The 15,138-nt window shown below is 34.7% G+C and overlaps 1 protein-coding gene across 2 annotated transcripts; it reads right to left on the minus strand.

Moving 5' to 3' along the window:
- Nucleotides 1-1,962: 1,962 nt before the first annotated feature.
- LOC138306697 (uncharacterized) lies at nt 1,963-12,201 on the minus strand. 2 transcript variants are annotated; one of them, XM_069247158.1, is made up of 15 exons: nt 11,719-12,201; nt 11,146-11,313; nt 10,500-10,670; nt 9,420-9,572; nt 8,915-9,070; nt 8,318-8,473; nt 7,993-8,133; nt 7,482-7,595; nt 6,611-6,718; nt 5,841-6,128; nt 4,936-5,079; nt 4,157-4,306; nt 3,595-3,753; nt 2,809-2,952; nt 1,963-2,362 (listed from the first exon to the last, which is right to left on the minus strand). In XM_069247158.1, exons 1-15 carry the CDS (start codon nt 11,762-11,764, stop codon nt 2,019-2,021), a joined length of 2,442 nt encoding a protein of 813 aa, XP_069103259.1. In that variant the 5' UTR covers nt 11,765-12,201; the 3' UTR covers nt 1,963-2,018. The 2 variants fall into 2 exon arrangements, with proteins under 2 accessions (XP_069103259.1, XP_069103258.1); XM_069247157.1 differs by having other exon boundaries at nt 8,915-9,073.
- Nucleotides 12,202-15,138: the final 2,937 nt, after the last annotated feature.

Consider the following 15,138-nt stretch of genomic DNA (forward strand, 5'->3'; position numbering starts at 1 on the left):
GATGCTGTTTTCTCACTGTTTAAAGATGCCCGACAGCTGACAGAGCATAAATGATACTCATCATTTGAACTATGATTGGTGTTTAATCGTGTATATATATGTCTAATTAACACAAAAAATAATATAAAACAATTTGTTTTGTCTTTGGTGCATGTACAATCAGCACTTCATTCCATATAGGATATAGTTCCACAGTACTTTTTCGGGATGCAATTAATTATTTTTTTATATCTTTAACTTGTAGTAAAATAAGAAGCTCAAACTTTTCAATGGTGATAATGGTGTAAAATAAGTAACTTTTGTAACTGAAGAAAAATATTAAATCGCATGCTCCTGTTTTTAATAGTGAAAAAATATAATTTGTCAGCGATGGAGCATTTTTAACTTTTGGTGATTTTTTATCTATTTTGATTATACAGAGTAGATCATGTTACAATGAACCAGACCCCAGATTCTTGATCTTTCCTTTACTAAAAGTCTCCTTAAAAAGCTTTAAAGATTTTAATAAACACACCCTAAGGGAATTTCCTTAACCTCTGTGATGTTTCTGAACAAAAATCCAAAGTGAAGTAATTCCTTTTTGTTATGTAATGTTTATAAAACTTCACCCAGATTAGTCCTAAATGTTGCACCGTCACCACTGTACCATGTTAACTACATCATCGAAAACCACCAGTTAACTGTCACTCCATTGGACAAGTCGTATCGTTCTAGCGTCACCATTTAATGCTACAAAAGTTCAATGTTACAAGTGATGTTATATTAATACCGTATAGTCGCTTATTTTGCGCGATTTCATGGAACATTGCTATGACAGCGAAATTTCATCCGTGACATATTTAGAAATGATTGACACATATATACCCTTAAAGACAGATAGCGAAAAAGCAAAACAGCTAATCAAATTTTTTCTCGTTTTTAGATCAAATTGCGAAAATCGTGCCTTTTGTAAATAGTCGTCTATGCAGTACTGTCTATATTGATGTATACTGTTACGATAATTGTCGTTGATGAAGTAGAAAATTCTTACCTTTGTTGGTTGAACGTTATGGCTTAATGGTGTATAAACAGCTCTGGTCATTTAAGGGCATTATCCCCCTGTGTTGCATGTGTGGATGTTTTGGGAGACTACGGTATAATTCTTATCTGTGTTATGTTTCTTTTCAATAGCATAATTTGTTATATGTACCTGCATACACTTTAAAGAGTTTTCTTGAACGCCAGAGATAACGAATAGAACACCAGACCTGGTTACATTATGCTAGTCCGCTAAACCTGCCTATATAATTAGGCTTTTTAATATTTGATTTTTTGCCTAATTTATAGTCAGCTCGCGTTAGCTCTTAAAATGTAAAATCGTAAGACAGATTTTTAAAAATAAAACCGGAAGCAACGGTGATTGGCTGCTGTTTGCTCTACAAAATGTGTATACGGCGGCCATTACAAATGTGTGAAATAGAAGGGTATCGAAAGTATTTCATTGCGCATAGTTGTTTAATTTCATAAATGGGATGTAACATGGAGGCATTGGAGTACATAAGATCCCAATGGATAGGTATGCGTACGTTTTCCCAGGATTCAAGAACGATATATTATTATATTTAAATATGCCACTGACGTAGCGTAGGCCAAATATGTCTTACGATTTCACATTTTTAAGAGGTACCGCGAGCTGACTATATATAAGGCAAAAATTTTTTTAAAGCCTAATAATATAGGCTTAGCGTAATAACATTAAACTTACAACGGGCGAACCAGACGTCCCACTCTCTTAATGCTGGGCACTAAGCAAGAGTAGAAACTAACACTTTTACAGACTGTAGTGTGTCTCTTACATATTTGACATCATCTTTGTTAATTCTAAGTTTGGTTTAAAGTTCTATAATTAATTAAGTATTCTTTGTTTTTATCAAAATAGTACGAATATATTGACAAGTTTGAAAGCAGGCAATAAGTCGATAGCAGTATTTAAAGCATTTATTACATAAATATAATCCTATATTAACGGCAAAACAAAGTTACGCCCCGCATCTACATTTAGGGCAGCCATTTGTATCCATCAGAATGCCAAGGTTACATGGCGCCGAGCAACGGACGGGCGGACAAAGAACTGTAGAATCGGTAGATGACTGGGTCAAAATTGGCGGCTGAGTAATGACGGGCACCAGCGTAACAACTGGCGCCTGAGTAACACCGGGCGCCTGAGTGCCAACTGGCGCCTGAGTCACGACTGTAGTCTCAGTATGAGGTTGTGTCGAGGATTTTGTAGTTCCGGGTGCATATGTTGATGTACTTGGTTCGTTGGTCAATACTGTAGGTACTTGTGTGGAAGTTTGTGTTGTTGGTTTGGCCGTCGGTGTACCTAAAACGTTCAACAAGTGTTGTTCTTTATCTCAAACAAAAGTAATTAATCATAACGAACAAACATTTAATAGTATCATGCTTGGTTATCATGTAGAGTGTAATCATTTTTGGACGATAATATCTTCATATGTGGTATTATTAAATCTTTCATTTTATTGGTTCTATGACGGTTAATGTTGTATGAACATTGACTTATTTTATTACAAGTAAACATATTTGAGATAGCATGTAGCATGCAAGACTTTCCAGAAATAATTAAACACATTGAATTTATATGTGCCCTAACGCGTAAAAAAAACTTGTGCTTTTTCCTTCGGACGAACATATATCGTTAAAAACCAGACGTAGAAGTCGTCTCCAAAAGTTCTTGATGTTTCAGTTTGAAAGTTTTGATCACATATAACTCAATATATAAATAAACAATTAGGGTGAGTGGTTCCACACCTGATGGACATGTACATGACAGACATCCACGATCATCCATATGTACACAGTCAGCACGACAGGTCATGGGGTCAAACGATGGACAACCGCCCGGATGTACGTTTCCGCCACCAGGTGACACTGTTGTTGACCGAGAGGAAACATCTACAACGATACGTGATTTAAAGAAGTAAGGTCTCGAATACGTGTCTTACAAAACATTATTAAAGCATCATGAATCACTCTGAATGACATAGCTGCTGTCCCATCATGTTGTCCAGTAGTAGACGTCATTAATGAACACAATGCCTGTATCTCTTGCATTGTTTGTTTGTTTCGCGTTGATACTTTTGTTTTATTTTTGCTTGTTTTGTCTTTTAACAACTAAATGGTTGGGTGATTGTCTAGGCCTCAACTCTTAGTAAGAGCTTTGGCCATCTACGGACGATCACATATGTATGTAAAGGGATGCGTGTGTGAATTTCTGTATATTTTCGGAGGATGCGGTGAATATATCTTGTGTCATAGAGGATCATACATGAATGGTTTATAGTTCAGCAATATGATATTTCATATCACAAATTAAGAATTTCTCTATGCAGCATTTGACTATCAAGTTTATGAGTTGATAAATGACCACATTTAAGTTAAGAAAGATATATTTACTCCAACACTATAAATTAAAGAATCATAGTCACACCGACATACATTTTGCTTTATTTAAACGTCAGTGAAATTGTAAAACAAAAGGTTTATGAAGTAAAATCTTAAAGCTAACTTCTTCGTTATAAGTTATAAGATATCCACCTGATGTACAGCTACACGATATGCAGCCACGATCGTCCATCTGCACGCAATCGGTAGGACAGGTCATGGGGTCAAATGATGGACAACCGCCCGGATGTACATTTCCACCACTAGAGGGAGTAACTGACGTTGCTGGAGTGGTGGATCCGATTGGAATATCTGAAATTGGCATCAAAGAAAAAAAATATACATAATATTATAACAGTTATTAAAATGGTGAAATAGTATCAAACAGTGTACCCAGTTTGGTGTGTGTTGTGCGGGGGTACACTTATACGATATAATCATGCTCTACCTTTAGGAAATTGTCTTTTGCCTACAATTGTATATTTCCGTTATTGATCTGTTTTCGTACTGGATGTAAATTGAAAATATAAATTAATTATACCTGTGAAATAGTATCAAACAGTGTACCCAGTTTGGTGTGTGTTGTGCGGGGGTACACTTATACGATATAATCATGCTCTACCTTTAGGAAATTGTCTTTTGCCTACAATTGTATATTTCCGTTATTGATCTGTTTTCGTACTGGATGTAAATTGAAAATATAAATTAATTATACCTGATGTACAGCTACAAGATATGCAGCCACGATCGTCCATTTGTGCACAGTCGATTGGGCAGGTCATAGGGTCAAATGATGGACAGCCACCTGGATGTACATTGCCACCGCCACTAGATGGCGTTGTTGATACGTGGACGGTTCCGTTACCTATATTACCATTGCATATAATGTTAATTCGTTATAAGTGTAATTAAATAATGGAATAAAATAAATGTATCTAAAACTTTATAATAAAAAATAAGTACTCAGTCGGTTTTGCTTTTAGATGATCTACATATATTTATTTCAGCACCTTAAATCATTAAAACTGTGTAGTTTTTTTTATTAGAATAACGTCCTGTAAACAACAACCAGGATATAACTGAAAGACGCGGTCACTCATGCGCGCAATGTATTCCGGCGTGCGGACGTGTCGATGCAATTTTTATCAAGGACGTATATTTGTGTTGTGTCCCCTTGTTAAAAGGAAACTTTTGTCTTTTCAAGACGACGATAGCAAATTTTGGTAAGTTGGCAAACGATCCAACCATTAAATTATGTAAATTAAAATGTCTTTTTCTCCAGACAAACGTTATTCGACATGTGTTATTATCACCTTAACTCTGTCGCGGTCAAACACCTTTCTGTTAGTTCCTTTTTGTTGTTAATATTGATGGTACATCAAAAGAGAATCGACAAATACACTAAAAATGATTGCGATTTGCCTAGTAAATAGTTCAAACATTGCAGCATGGGTTATGATTATGTTGCTGATAATTCTTAATTAGACGTCTTACCGGAAGTACATTCACATGAAAAACAGCCCGTGTCGTGGACGGTCACACATGCAGGATCACACGTGTCTGCGTCAAACGGTGCACAGATCCCTGGGATAGTTTGTCCTCCACCAGAGGGCGACTGTGTCGTAATTTCCGGCGAGGCTGTAATAAAATTAAGGGTGGACAGTAATCTAGACCATGAATATATATTAAGCTATTTGAATGAAATGATAATGACATATGTGGAATTATGCTGAGGGAACACTAAAAATTATGTTCGTTTTTGTAATAAATCGCGTAATAAGTGGTAAGATGAGACGGAAATATTTATGGAAGTGAAAACCTATTTGCAAAAACAAAGACCCGACTGAATTAATTTTCTATAATCACATCTTTTTGAATTTATTTGCATATTTAAGGGTTATTCTCAATTTATTTTGCGTTATGGAGTCATTGACAAAAAACGGAAGGACATTCTTAATAGTCGCGAAGCGTCTATGAAAAAGAATGTCCGCACGTTTTTTGTCTATGACTTAATAATCCCAAAAAATATTGAGAAAAATGTTCATGATTTCATTTAGATATCTCAATCAGGCGCTAATTAGGCATAAATTTCCGTAATTTTACTTTTTACAATAGAACAAATTGAGTTGTGGCGCATTGATATCTTATCCAATAATTCAGATTGGCCAATAACTGTGCCGCTTTTAAAATTTTGTATTTATGACGTCATATTACGTGACGTACAATTCTTTCGGTCTAGTAAAAATAATCTCAAAGATCTAACCAATAGAAATAAGTGTAACATATAAAATGGAAATGTGACAAGATTATTTTATAATACCTTATAAGATATATATACAAAATTACATCCATTATATACTACATGCTCTTTGTTGGAAATCTAGAAATTTATACCTTACCTGTAGTACACTTGCAAGAGAGACAACCCAACCTATCGATTTCCACACATGCAGCATCACAATTGTCTAAACTAAACGCTGGACAACCTCCGCTGTTTCCATGACCGGAAATATACGGCGTTGCTGTTACTGCTGGATTAGGATCTGCTGTGGAGGTAACGGTTGGTTGTGATGTTGCTTTTTGTGTACTTAATTCGGTTACCATGGTGATTGTTGTCTCCGTCGGTACCGTAGTAGTGACGTGTGCAAATGTAGAACCGGAAGTGTTAATAGGGGTCGCTGTTGTTGCTGGTGATGATGAAATGGGAGCAGACAAAACGTCAAAATATGAAGTATGTCACTTTTGACGTAATTGACCTTTTGTGCCGTCGTACAGTTAAGGAAGAAATACGAATATTCTTTATTATTTATAAGAAGAAAGACGAATATTCTTTATCATTTATAAACAAAAATAATGCTCTTCATCTTTTACTTTTTTAGATATATGTACATGTTTGTTCCATTTCCATTCTTTGTATAAGTTTTGAGTTTTAACCTTGAATCGTCTGATATTTTTTTGTTTCGTTTGATGGAATTGTTTCCCAATAACGTAAAATTGTTAATTGGTCGCAAAAAATCTTAGTTCTATATTACATCAAAAGAAACTTTGGTTGTATCGCATTTGATTTCAAGGTTATTTCCTGTCATTCCGTAAAGATATAATCACACTACCGCCTACTCACAAATGATATATAACTTAACAAAGGGATACAATGTCCATGAACTCTGACCTGAACACGAGCACGTGACACATCCGTTTGAATCGAGTCCAAGACATTCCTTGTCGCAAGAATCAATGTAAATCTCTTTGCAGATGACAGGTGCTTCAGTAGTTGAGGCTAGAATATAAACAAAACAATGACTTTGATTAGTAATGTGATCAATGCAAGTTGTTTGAAAAGCATGACACGTTCAATGTTCAGTCGTTTAAATTTGGATTTTCTTTATATTTACATCCTCGCAAATTTTCTGAATTACCACTTAAACCAAATAAACGTAAACCAAATAAACGTATATCATAATTGACGATATGATCTCATCATTATCTATTCTAATTATCTTTATTGTACTAATTTCTTCATATTCTATTGCATAGTTTCATTGCCACTACACTCTATTCTCGCTTGCTATTGTAAGTAGTAGATAATTGATTCGATTGCTTCACGTACTACACACACGCTTTACGCCGCATAAACCTAGATGATGTTAGACGTTAATTGATCAAACAAAAAGTTCAACACAGTCTCTCTACAAGACATCTGGTGCCAATTTCTTGAAACAAACATGAGTACTTGAGTCAGATGCTACTTCAATTTGTATCCAGAGCCAGGATCAGACCCTCGATTTCTCGTAAAATAACTTGACAATCTCAAGTACTTGTAAGTTACATAAGGAGAAAAAACGTATTTTTTGAGTAAAGTCTGCATTGTTACTTCAAGAAATCGTATCCAGGCCGTATATTTCTGAAAGTTCCATAACGAAGTTCGAGACGGCAAACGTTTTGTAAAATAAACAAAAAAACATTACTTTAATGATTATTATTATTATTCTAGTAATTAACCGATAACAATGAACATGATATAAAACTTGTATATTACAAACCTTTGGAGGCTGCAGTACATGAACATAGTACACATCCCGTCCCAGCGTCTATGGTCAAACAGGACATTGGACAATCCTTCGGGATGGTAGGGCATCCATTGCCAGATGAGGGTCCTTAGAAAAAAAACAACCTAAACTTTAAACTTTTGTTAACCAACCATAAACTCTCAATTGCTGTTAAATTGTGGAATAAATCACAAAATGTGTAAAAATAGGAAAATAAAATGGATGAATAAACTCTGAATCACTACGTTCGTAGTAGATAAATGTTTATAATCATCACAATAACAACATAATGTAAGTTTAGTTAATAATACACAAAATAGTTACTTCCTATTGATAGGCTGCACAAACTTATGACACTTAACAAATTAGCCATCTTGACAAGTTTACCGTCGCACTTAGTCAAAAGCCAAATATAACTGTACAAGACGATTATATTTATCCAGACAAATTATCGCTGGAGTCGTTTTTTTCTGATTCCCTTAAAATTGTTGATTTACTTCCTTACCTGATGTTTGACAGGAACACCGGATACACCCTACACTGTCTACAGTTACACAATCCGGGTCACATCCGGTATCTAACGCTGGGCATCCACTTCCTCCGCCAGCTGTCTGCGCATGTCCGGAAGTCACATTTGTAGTGCTGTCTGGCACAATATTTGTAATAAGATTAAATAAAGGATTGAGACGTGTTATTTCAAGGTAAATTTCATGTGAATTCCTCCAATAATAAAATGTAAAAATACATTTTTCTCCGATGATTCCTATGAATTAATTAAAGCAATTTAGCCAATGTTGGCTAATGAAAACGGGTGTTATAAGCTATATTACCTGAACATGAGCAGACGATACACCCCACACTATCCACCTCAACACAAGCTGTGTCACAGTTTTTATCAAAAGGTGGACAAGCTACACCTAACGCGAAACTTCCTCCTGGACTGCTTCCGGTTTGACTAGAACTCATGGAATTTGACGCTACATTTGCTGTACGAGAAAACAAACTTTGCATCTAAAGATATCTTTATCAAATGAAACTGTTTTATTTGTACTATATTTAAGGTGAGGTGTACAATATTATGACATTTAACATCACTACAATGATATGGAAAATGATAATGTAGATTGTGCTTAGTCCTTGTCGTTAGATGGTATAATGTCTTGAAAATAAATGAGTAACATTTGTAAATTACCTAGAAATCATAATTTTACAAAGATATGAATAAAACAAAATAATGAAATTATGCATTATTAGATATTTTATTTCAAAACGAGGATGTTTTATTCGTAACCCAAAAGAAATTAGGAAAGAAATATAATGTACATTTGAATTTTGACTTCTAAAATTCTTTATCACAGTCATAATTTTGATTATCGGTATTGATTTGTCCCTTTATTCTAAATTTCAAATATCCAAACGTTTCCTACCTGGACAAACACATACAATACATCCGTAGTCGTCGATTTGCATGCACTCGCTTTTACACGACTTTGGAAATGCAGGACACCCATTATTGTTGCCAGAGGAACTATTATTGATTCCACTTCCGGTTCCGGTTCCTGATGAAAGGGTGTTTGTCTGGGCTTCTAAAAAAAGTTATCACTATGACAAATTCGAAAGGTGGATATAACGATATTTATAATAACCCCTGAAATATCGAGGATATAGAAGACCACAAGATTACTCAACAGCAGAGAATATTGCAAACCAATCTATGGCTTGTGAGATGATCATTCATGAGGTATTTTGTGTAGTGCATTTGGATGTAAATCTAGTTATAATGTGTATTACAGAAGTGTAGTTATGAAGTGTGGTAAGAAATAAATATTGCTACATTTTGTGTTTTATTGCATTATTGATACTTTACTTGCAAAAAAGGAATAAAGAAAATAATTATAACAAAAACAAAAAAACGAATGAATGCATTACTACCTGAACAGTCACATACGATGCATCCCATGTCGTTAATTTTTGTACATTCAGTTTGACAAGATTTAGGAAATGGTTGGCATCCATTGATGTTTCCAGAACTACTGCTTCCCGTCCCTGCTGTTTGAGTTCCTGAACCAGTCTGACTTGCTGATGCTAGAATTGAGATATCGGTCATTAAAATTGTCAGAACATAATCAGGTGACTTATTTTGTATTCCAAATTTTCGAAATACATGTAAGTAAGGAATTCTGCATTTCATTTATATCCGTTATAGCGTATCGTATATGTCGGTAAATAATATAAGACCCTTTCATATGTGGATATGAAGGATAGGGATATTCTACCCGAGGGTCACAAAATGTAGTAAAACCCGAGGTTTGCCGAGGTAAAATATCTCTATCCTTCATATCAACTTATGAAAGAGTAATTTTCTTTCATGCCTCGACGTTTTATTGCAACTGTACAACTAATATCTCGCCATTTTGAAATAAATTCGAAGAAATCCACGGCTGAAAGTCACTTTTTCATATATGAAAAATTACGTGATATTTTTAACAAAAATTCCGTTGTTTGCATCTTTTATAGTAAAATCAGTTAAGTTTGTGATAAAATGTTAAAATTTTACTGAGAAAATAAAAATTTTGTTGACGCCGTTACGTCACGAGGCTTTATTGCATGGGTAGCCATGCAATACAGCCTCAGTCGGCATGAGTGTATTGCCCTAGACTACTCAGTATTACACCCATGAAAGAAAGGTATGAAAGAAAAGGATATTCAAAGCCAAAATAGCATGTTTTTCTACCGTTTTATTTCTTCTCCTTTGGAATTTTATGAATCTCCGAAATTTATTTCCCGTACTCTGTTATTTGTACTATGCATTAACACATTATGTATAAAGCTCGCAAAGGGTTTAAAACAATGTTAACCGATCATGGTTTCATTTTATGAGCGTCTGGTAACGGTTCTTGTAACTATTGCAACTATGCATTGAAAAAAGACTTTTTACATTGATATGTAACTTTAACACGATTCTTTCAATATTAAGTAACAATATCGTAAAAAGATACTTCAACAACTTACCAGTACATCGACACACTATACAGCCCAATTGGTCTATATCTGTACAGTCTGAGGCACACGCCTTTGGGAAGGGTGGACATCCATTATTATTCCCAGATACTCCGCTCCCAGCTCCTGACTGCGACGCCGTGCTTGTCGCGTTACCTCCAGACGACAATGTTGCGCTCGAACCTGTTAGATATGCAAGCGGACTATTTAAAGCGCTTTAATGATATATTTTTAAACTTAAATATCTCGTAGTTGAAGCTAATTGCTTATACAGTAAATAAGGGTAATATCAGGATGTTGCCTCCGGTATATCAAGTGAAAATGACTTTTTTGTATTTTGTTTTTAATTTGGTCGTTTTCTAAAACCTGTTTGCTTTCGAAATGGATAATGTTACATGGGATATGACAACCGGATATATGATGGATGGCTAGTCGCAACGATGGATGTCTTTAGGTTAATTTAATTTATGTATCATAGTATAATCAAAACGAGAATTAGAATACAATAAAGATATTTCGTCTCAAGCCTGAACTGACTTGCAACAAAGAAGATAATATACTTAAATATTGATCTGCAATAAAAAAAATACATACTCTAAATTTTTAATATAGAGTTCTACAAAGTCCCTGAAGTGGGATTAAAGCCTATATATATTACCTGTTTGGTCTGGACAGGAACATATAAGACAACCCTGGACATCCACATCCAAACAGGCCGAAGGACATTGTGAGGACAGTGTAGGACAACCGTTCAGGTTGGAGGACAGTGCGGATTTAAAGTTCAGTTTTAGTCCATCATCTACAGCGTTAGACACCACGGATTTACCTGTGGATACAAATAAACGTCACCCGGATATCTGTTACAATTAGATGACAACTCACGGAATGAGAAAAAGATTTTGGTCAATTTCTATAAAATCCAGAAAGTGTTAGAAAGTTAACACAAGACCATACAAAAGACATTAAGTTTTAAAACATATGAGCACGCTATCGTAACAGGAATAAGAACAACGTCTGTCATGTGACTTTTAAAGAAGAATATTCAATGGAGTCTCCTAGTTGTGTTACAGTACTTAGGGAATGAAAAATCTTTTCAAATAATCCATATTCCAATTTAACCAAGAAGAGCAATCATGGACACGTGTGAGCAGAGGCTAAAATATATTTAATATTATGCAGTGTTTCAATTTTACCGATTTCAAGTTAACTTTGTTCCCCAGTATAGACTTACCTTGCGTATAAGTCGCCAAAGTCACCAACAACAGGAATCGAAACATGGTTCCGTTCACGGATTGTTTATATGTTTATATATATAACCCTATAATGTCGGTATCACTGTTCTTATCTCCAATTGTCTTAGACGAAGGTTAAGTGGTGCCAAGGCTATAGGACTCTGTGATTTTCTTATCGGAACAGCTATTCAGTGGCGTGAGCACAACCAATTAAACACGAAAACGATGCTGCATTCACGTGTTTTCCCTATACTGAAAATGTATATTAATGAATTATACTTCGGAGGAATGATGCACCCAATCAACAAAAAATCTCCAATATCCGTTTTTGTTGAAAAATTTTACATGTCCTTTATCGTTGTTCCGTATATGCACCTGGGGGAATATTTGGATTCTTTTTCACTCTGCAAATGTACTAAACAATTATATGCATATTCCCGGCGTTTTGTGGTGTATTGAATGGTCGCGGTGTGGGCGGGCCGAACGTCAAAGATATCTTTGATATTGTATCATTCACTCAGTAGGATATGTTGCGCCATAATTCTGGTAATTCAATTTATTTAATAATTGTACTGGCCATTTAAACTTTAACAGTTTATACTTATGAACACATAATATACAAAATAATCTTTAATTGTCGAGTAGGAAATAGGAGGAGAAATATTAGCGACAATAGAGATATGATAAACAATGGGAGATGATACAAATATGAATTGAAATTTCGCCAGTGTAGGATAAGAGACAGTGTTGGAAAGGAGTTCCCTACATTAAACTGTTATTCAGAACAAAGTGCTTTAATGCACCGCAACCAGATTTGTACTGTAAATCATTTCTTTGCCGCTACTACTTCTGTTTATAAGCATTTTCGCGAAGATTATGTTCCGCGGGTTCAACATTGAATTGAAATACCTTTGAATTTAATTATGTAAGGAATGAGTTCGCGGGGATGGACTTACTTCGATCTAGAAATTCGTGAAAATAAAACATGTACGAAAGACATTTAATTTACAGTTTTCATATTTTTCATGTAATTTGATAAAATAATTTCTCATACACATTTTGCGATTATTGTTTTCAGCATCAGACCATTTCATCTTGCATCAAAGGTATTTTCAAAGTAAATATAAAGGACCCTATATCAAAAGTTAGTAATGTCGTGGATTAATTCATCTATTTTTGCAGCGGTTTATTTCAACTATTGTTAATGTCCAACAACGTTTTCTTATGCGATTTCATTACAATGTGGAAAATAGATATTTACTTTAGATCAAATAATGCGATACATTTGATCTTATTACCACAAAAATATATTGTTTGCTATAAAACCATTTTATTTAACAATATCTTATAAATGTTTATGATACATTGAATTATACTTAATACATAAACAGTGAATGACAACTCATGTTTTAAATCATAAAACCACATGTATAATCCTCTTTAACCTGAGCTAGTCTATTATAGACCAATCACTATTGCAAGAGACTACAATTCAATTTCCCTTGAGTGGTCGCTTAAGACAAATTCGACTGTATTTCGCGATCTAGACTCAGAATGGTTTACTTATGCTTGAAACACTTCCACGGTGATTCATTTTCGCGATTTCACAACCTGTGGATATAGGTAAGTTGTATTAACAAACTTTATTAGTGGTCAGGTATTAACATTACGCAATTATGAAAACTTTAAAGAGAAAAAAGCGAAAGATCTCATTTTTTATAGAAGTGTGGTGGTTAAAAACAGTAAACAGTGCAAAGTAATCACTGCAGCTCCTACAGTGGGTTCCAGGCACGAGGTTTTGTTTAAGTTAGATTTCTATTGAATTGAACTTCCATTTAGCTCTAGTTATAAGCGTAACGTATCCCACATTGTGTGTAATGGAATTTAGAGACCCCAGATGGTCTGATAACGCGATACCTGCACTCATGACTCGATAGTTCTATCACCGACTCTCAAAGTGCCCATGCGCCAGACTTACATTCTTGATTATTGTGCACGAATATAGATAAGCTAGCGTCAGGTTGGATACCGGTATATTGAACATTAATTGTCATTCAGAGATGGCTGTTGTCTGAAAAATGTAATTACGCCGTTTTGAAAAAAACTCGACTTTAGATGTGTACAACGTCGTTTAAAAAAAAAGAAATTGCAGAAATCGCTTTTAATAACCATTTGTCAAGATAGGACAACTAATAATATCTAATTTTGTTATATCCCTGTAAAATTGTTTCTACGTAAACTATATCGACAAATATGCCAATGAATGAACTGTTCCGACGAGCAGTCAAAACAAAACCTGTTAAAATCGACTGTTGTTGTACCGGAGTGACGTCACAATGAGGTATAAAACAGTTATCGACTTGGTTTTTGGGCAACAGATGTCTATCGCCTTTAGCCTCGGGCAACAGTTTGTCGTCGGGTACAAATCATCTGTTGCCCTCAACCCCAGTCAACAACTGTATAATACTGTCTTGTACTTTAGCGCACTCAAAACTTAAGAGTCAGAGTCAAATTGTCAAACGTTATGAGGGCGCATTGACTTCTTAGCGCAATCTTAAATACATCGCACTATTTGCATGTATACAGAATAATATTTCCGACCAATTTGTGCGCTGTACTTGAATTTGCGCAATAATGTGAACGAAAAATGTACTAAAAATAAATATGATAGATAAGTACATGAATAGTGATAAAGCATTATGACATAATTGGCGATATTATCAAACATACTTAAATCGCTGTTTTACTGGAATAGCGACAGAGATTTACATAACGGTGATAAAATCAAAATAATTTAAGTGATGAAAAAATACGTTAACTTTGTATTTCAATTTAATCATTTAAATTTCTCACTACAAATTAGTTTTCTTTGAAACTTATATTAATTCAAAGCTGTATCAGTCACCAAACATTTAATAAGATAATTATTCCCAACATGGTATAAACAGCTGGGGTGATTTGATGATAGTACCCAGTATATTATGAAAAGGTAATTATGAATGTGAAGTGTGTGTGTTTTATTGGGAGACTAAAACATTAGTGTGTTTCGTGGTAATTCTGGAAACTCTTGCCCATTTTAAGTAGTTTCATTTAGTTTCAGTTTCTGCAAAAAAAAAAAAAAAAATCTATCAACCTTATTTGTTTCTCTGCTTCCACATTCGATCTATATAGCAAAAAAATAGACTGTCCAATCCAGAGGCGACGGCATCACGCATATCATTACATATAATCCTGGTTTCTGGTACACATCTATAGGCAGTGGCAGGAAATTAATGAATACGCAAATTAGCTTGCGAGCGCAGAAGTCTCAGCATTTCGGAATTATGGGTGTCATGGGGTCTCCCCTGGTAAAAATATTACGATTTAGAATGGCTGAGATGAGTTTAACGATGTATTTTGATGCATTTGCTCTGCCATGG

The sequence above is a fragment of the Argopecten irradians genome, chromosome 13, assembly GCF_041381155.1.
Source record: "Argopecten irradians isolate NY chromosome 13, Ai_NY, whole genome shotgun sequence".
In the NCBI taxonomy this organism is placed as follows: domain Eukaryota; kingdom Metazoa; phylum Mollusca; class Bivalvia; order Pectinida; family Pectinidae; genus Argopecten; species Argopecten irradians.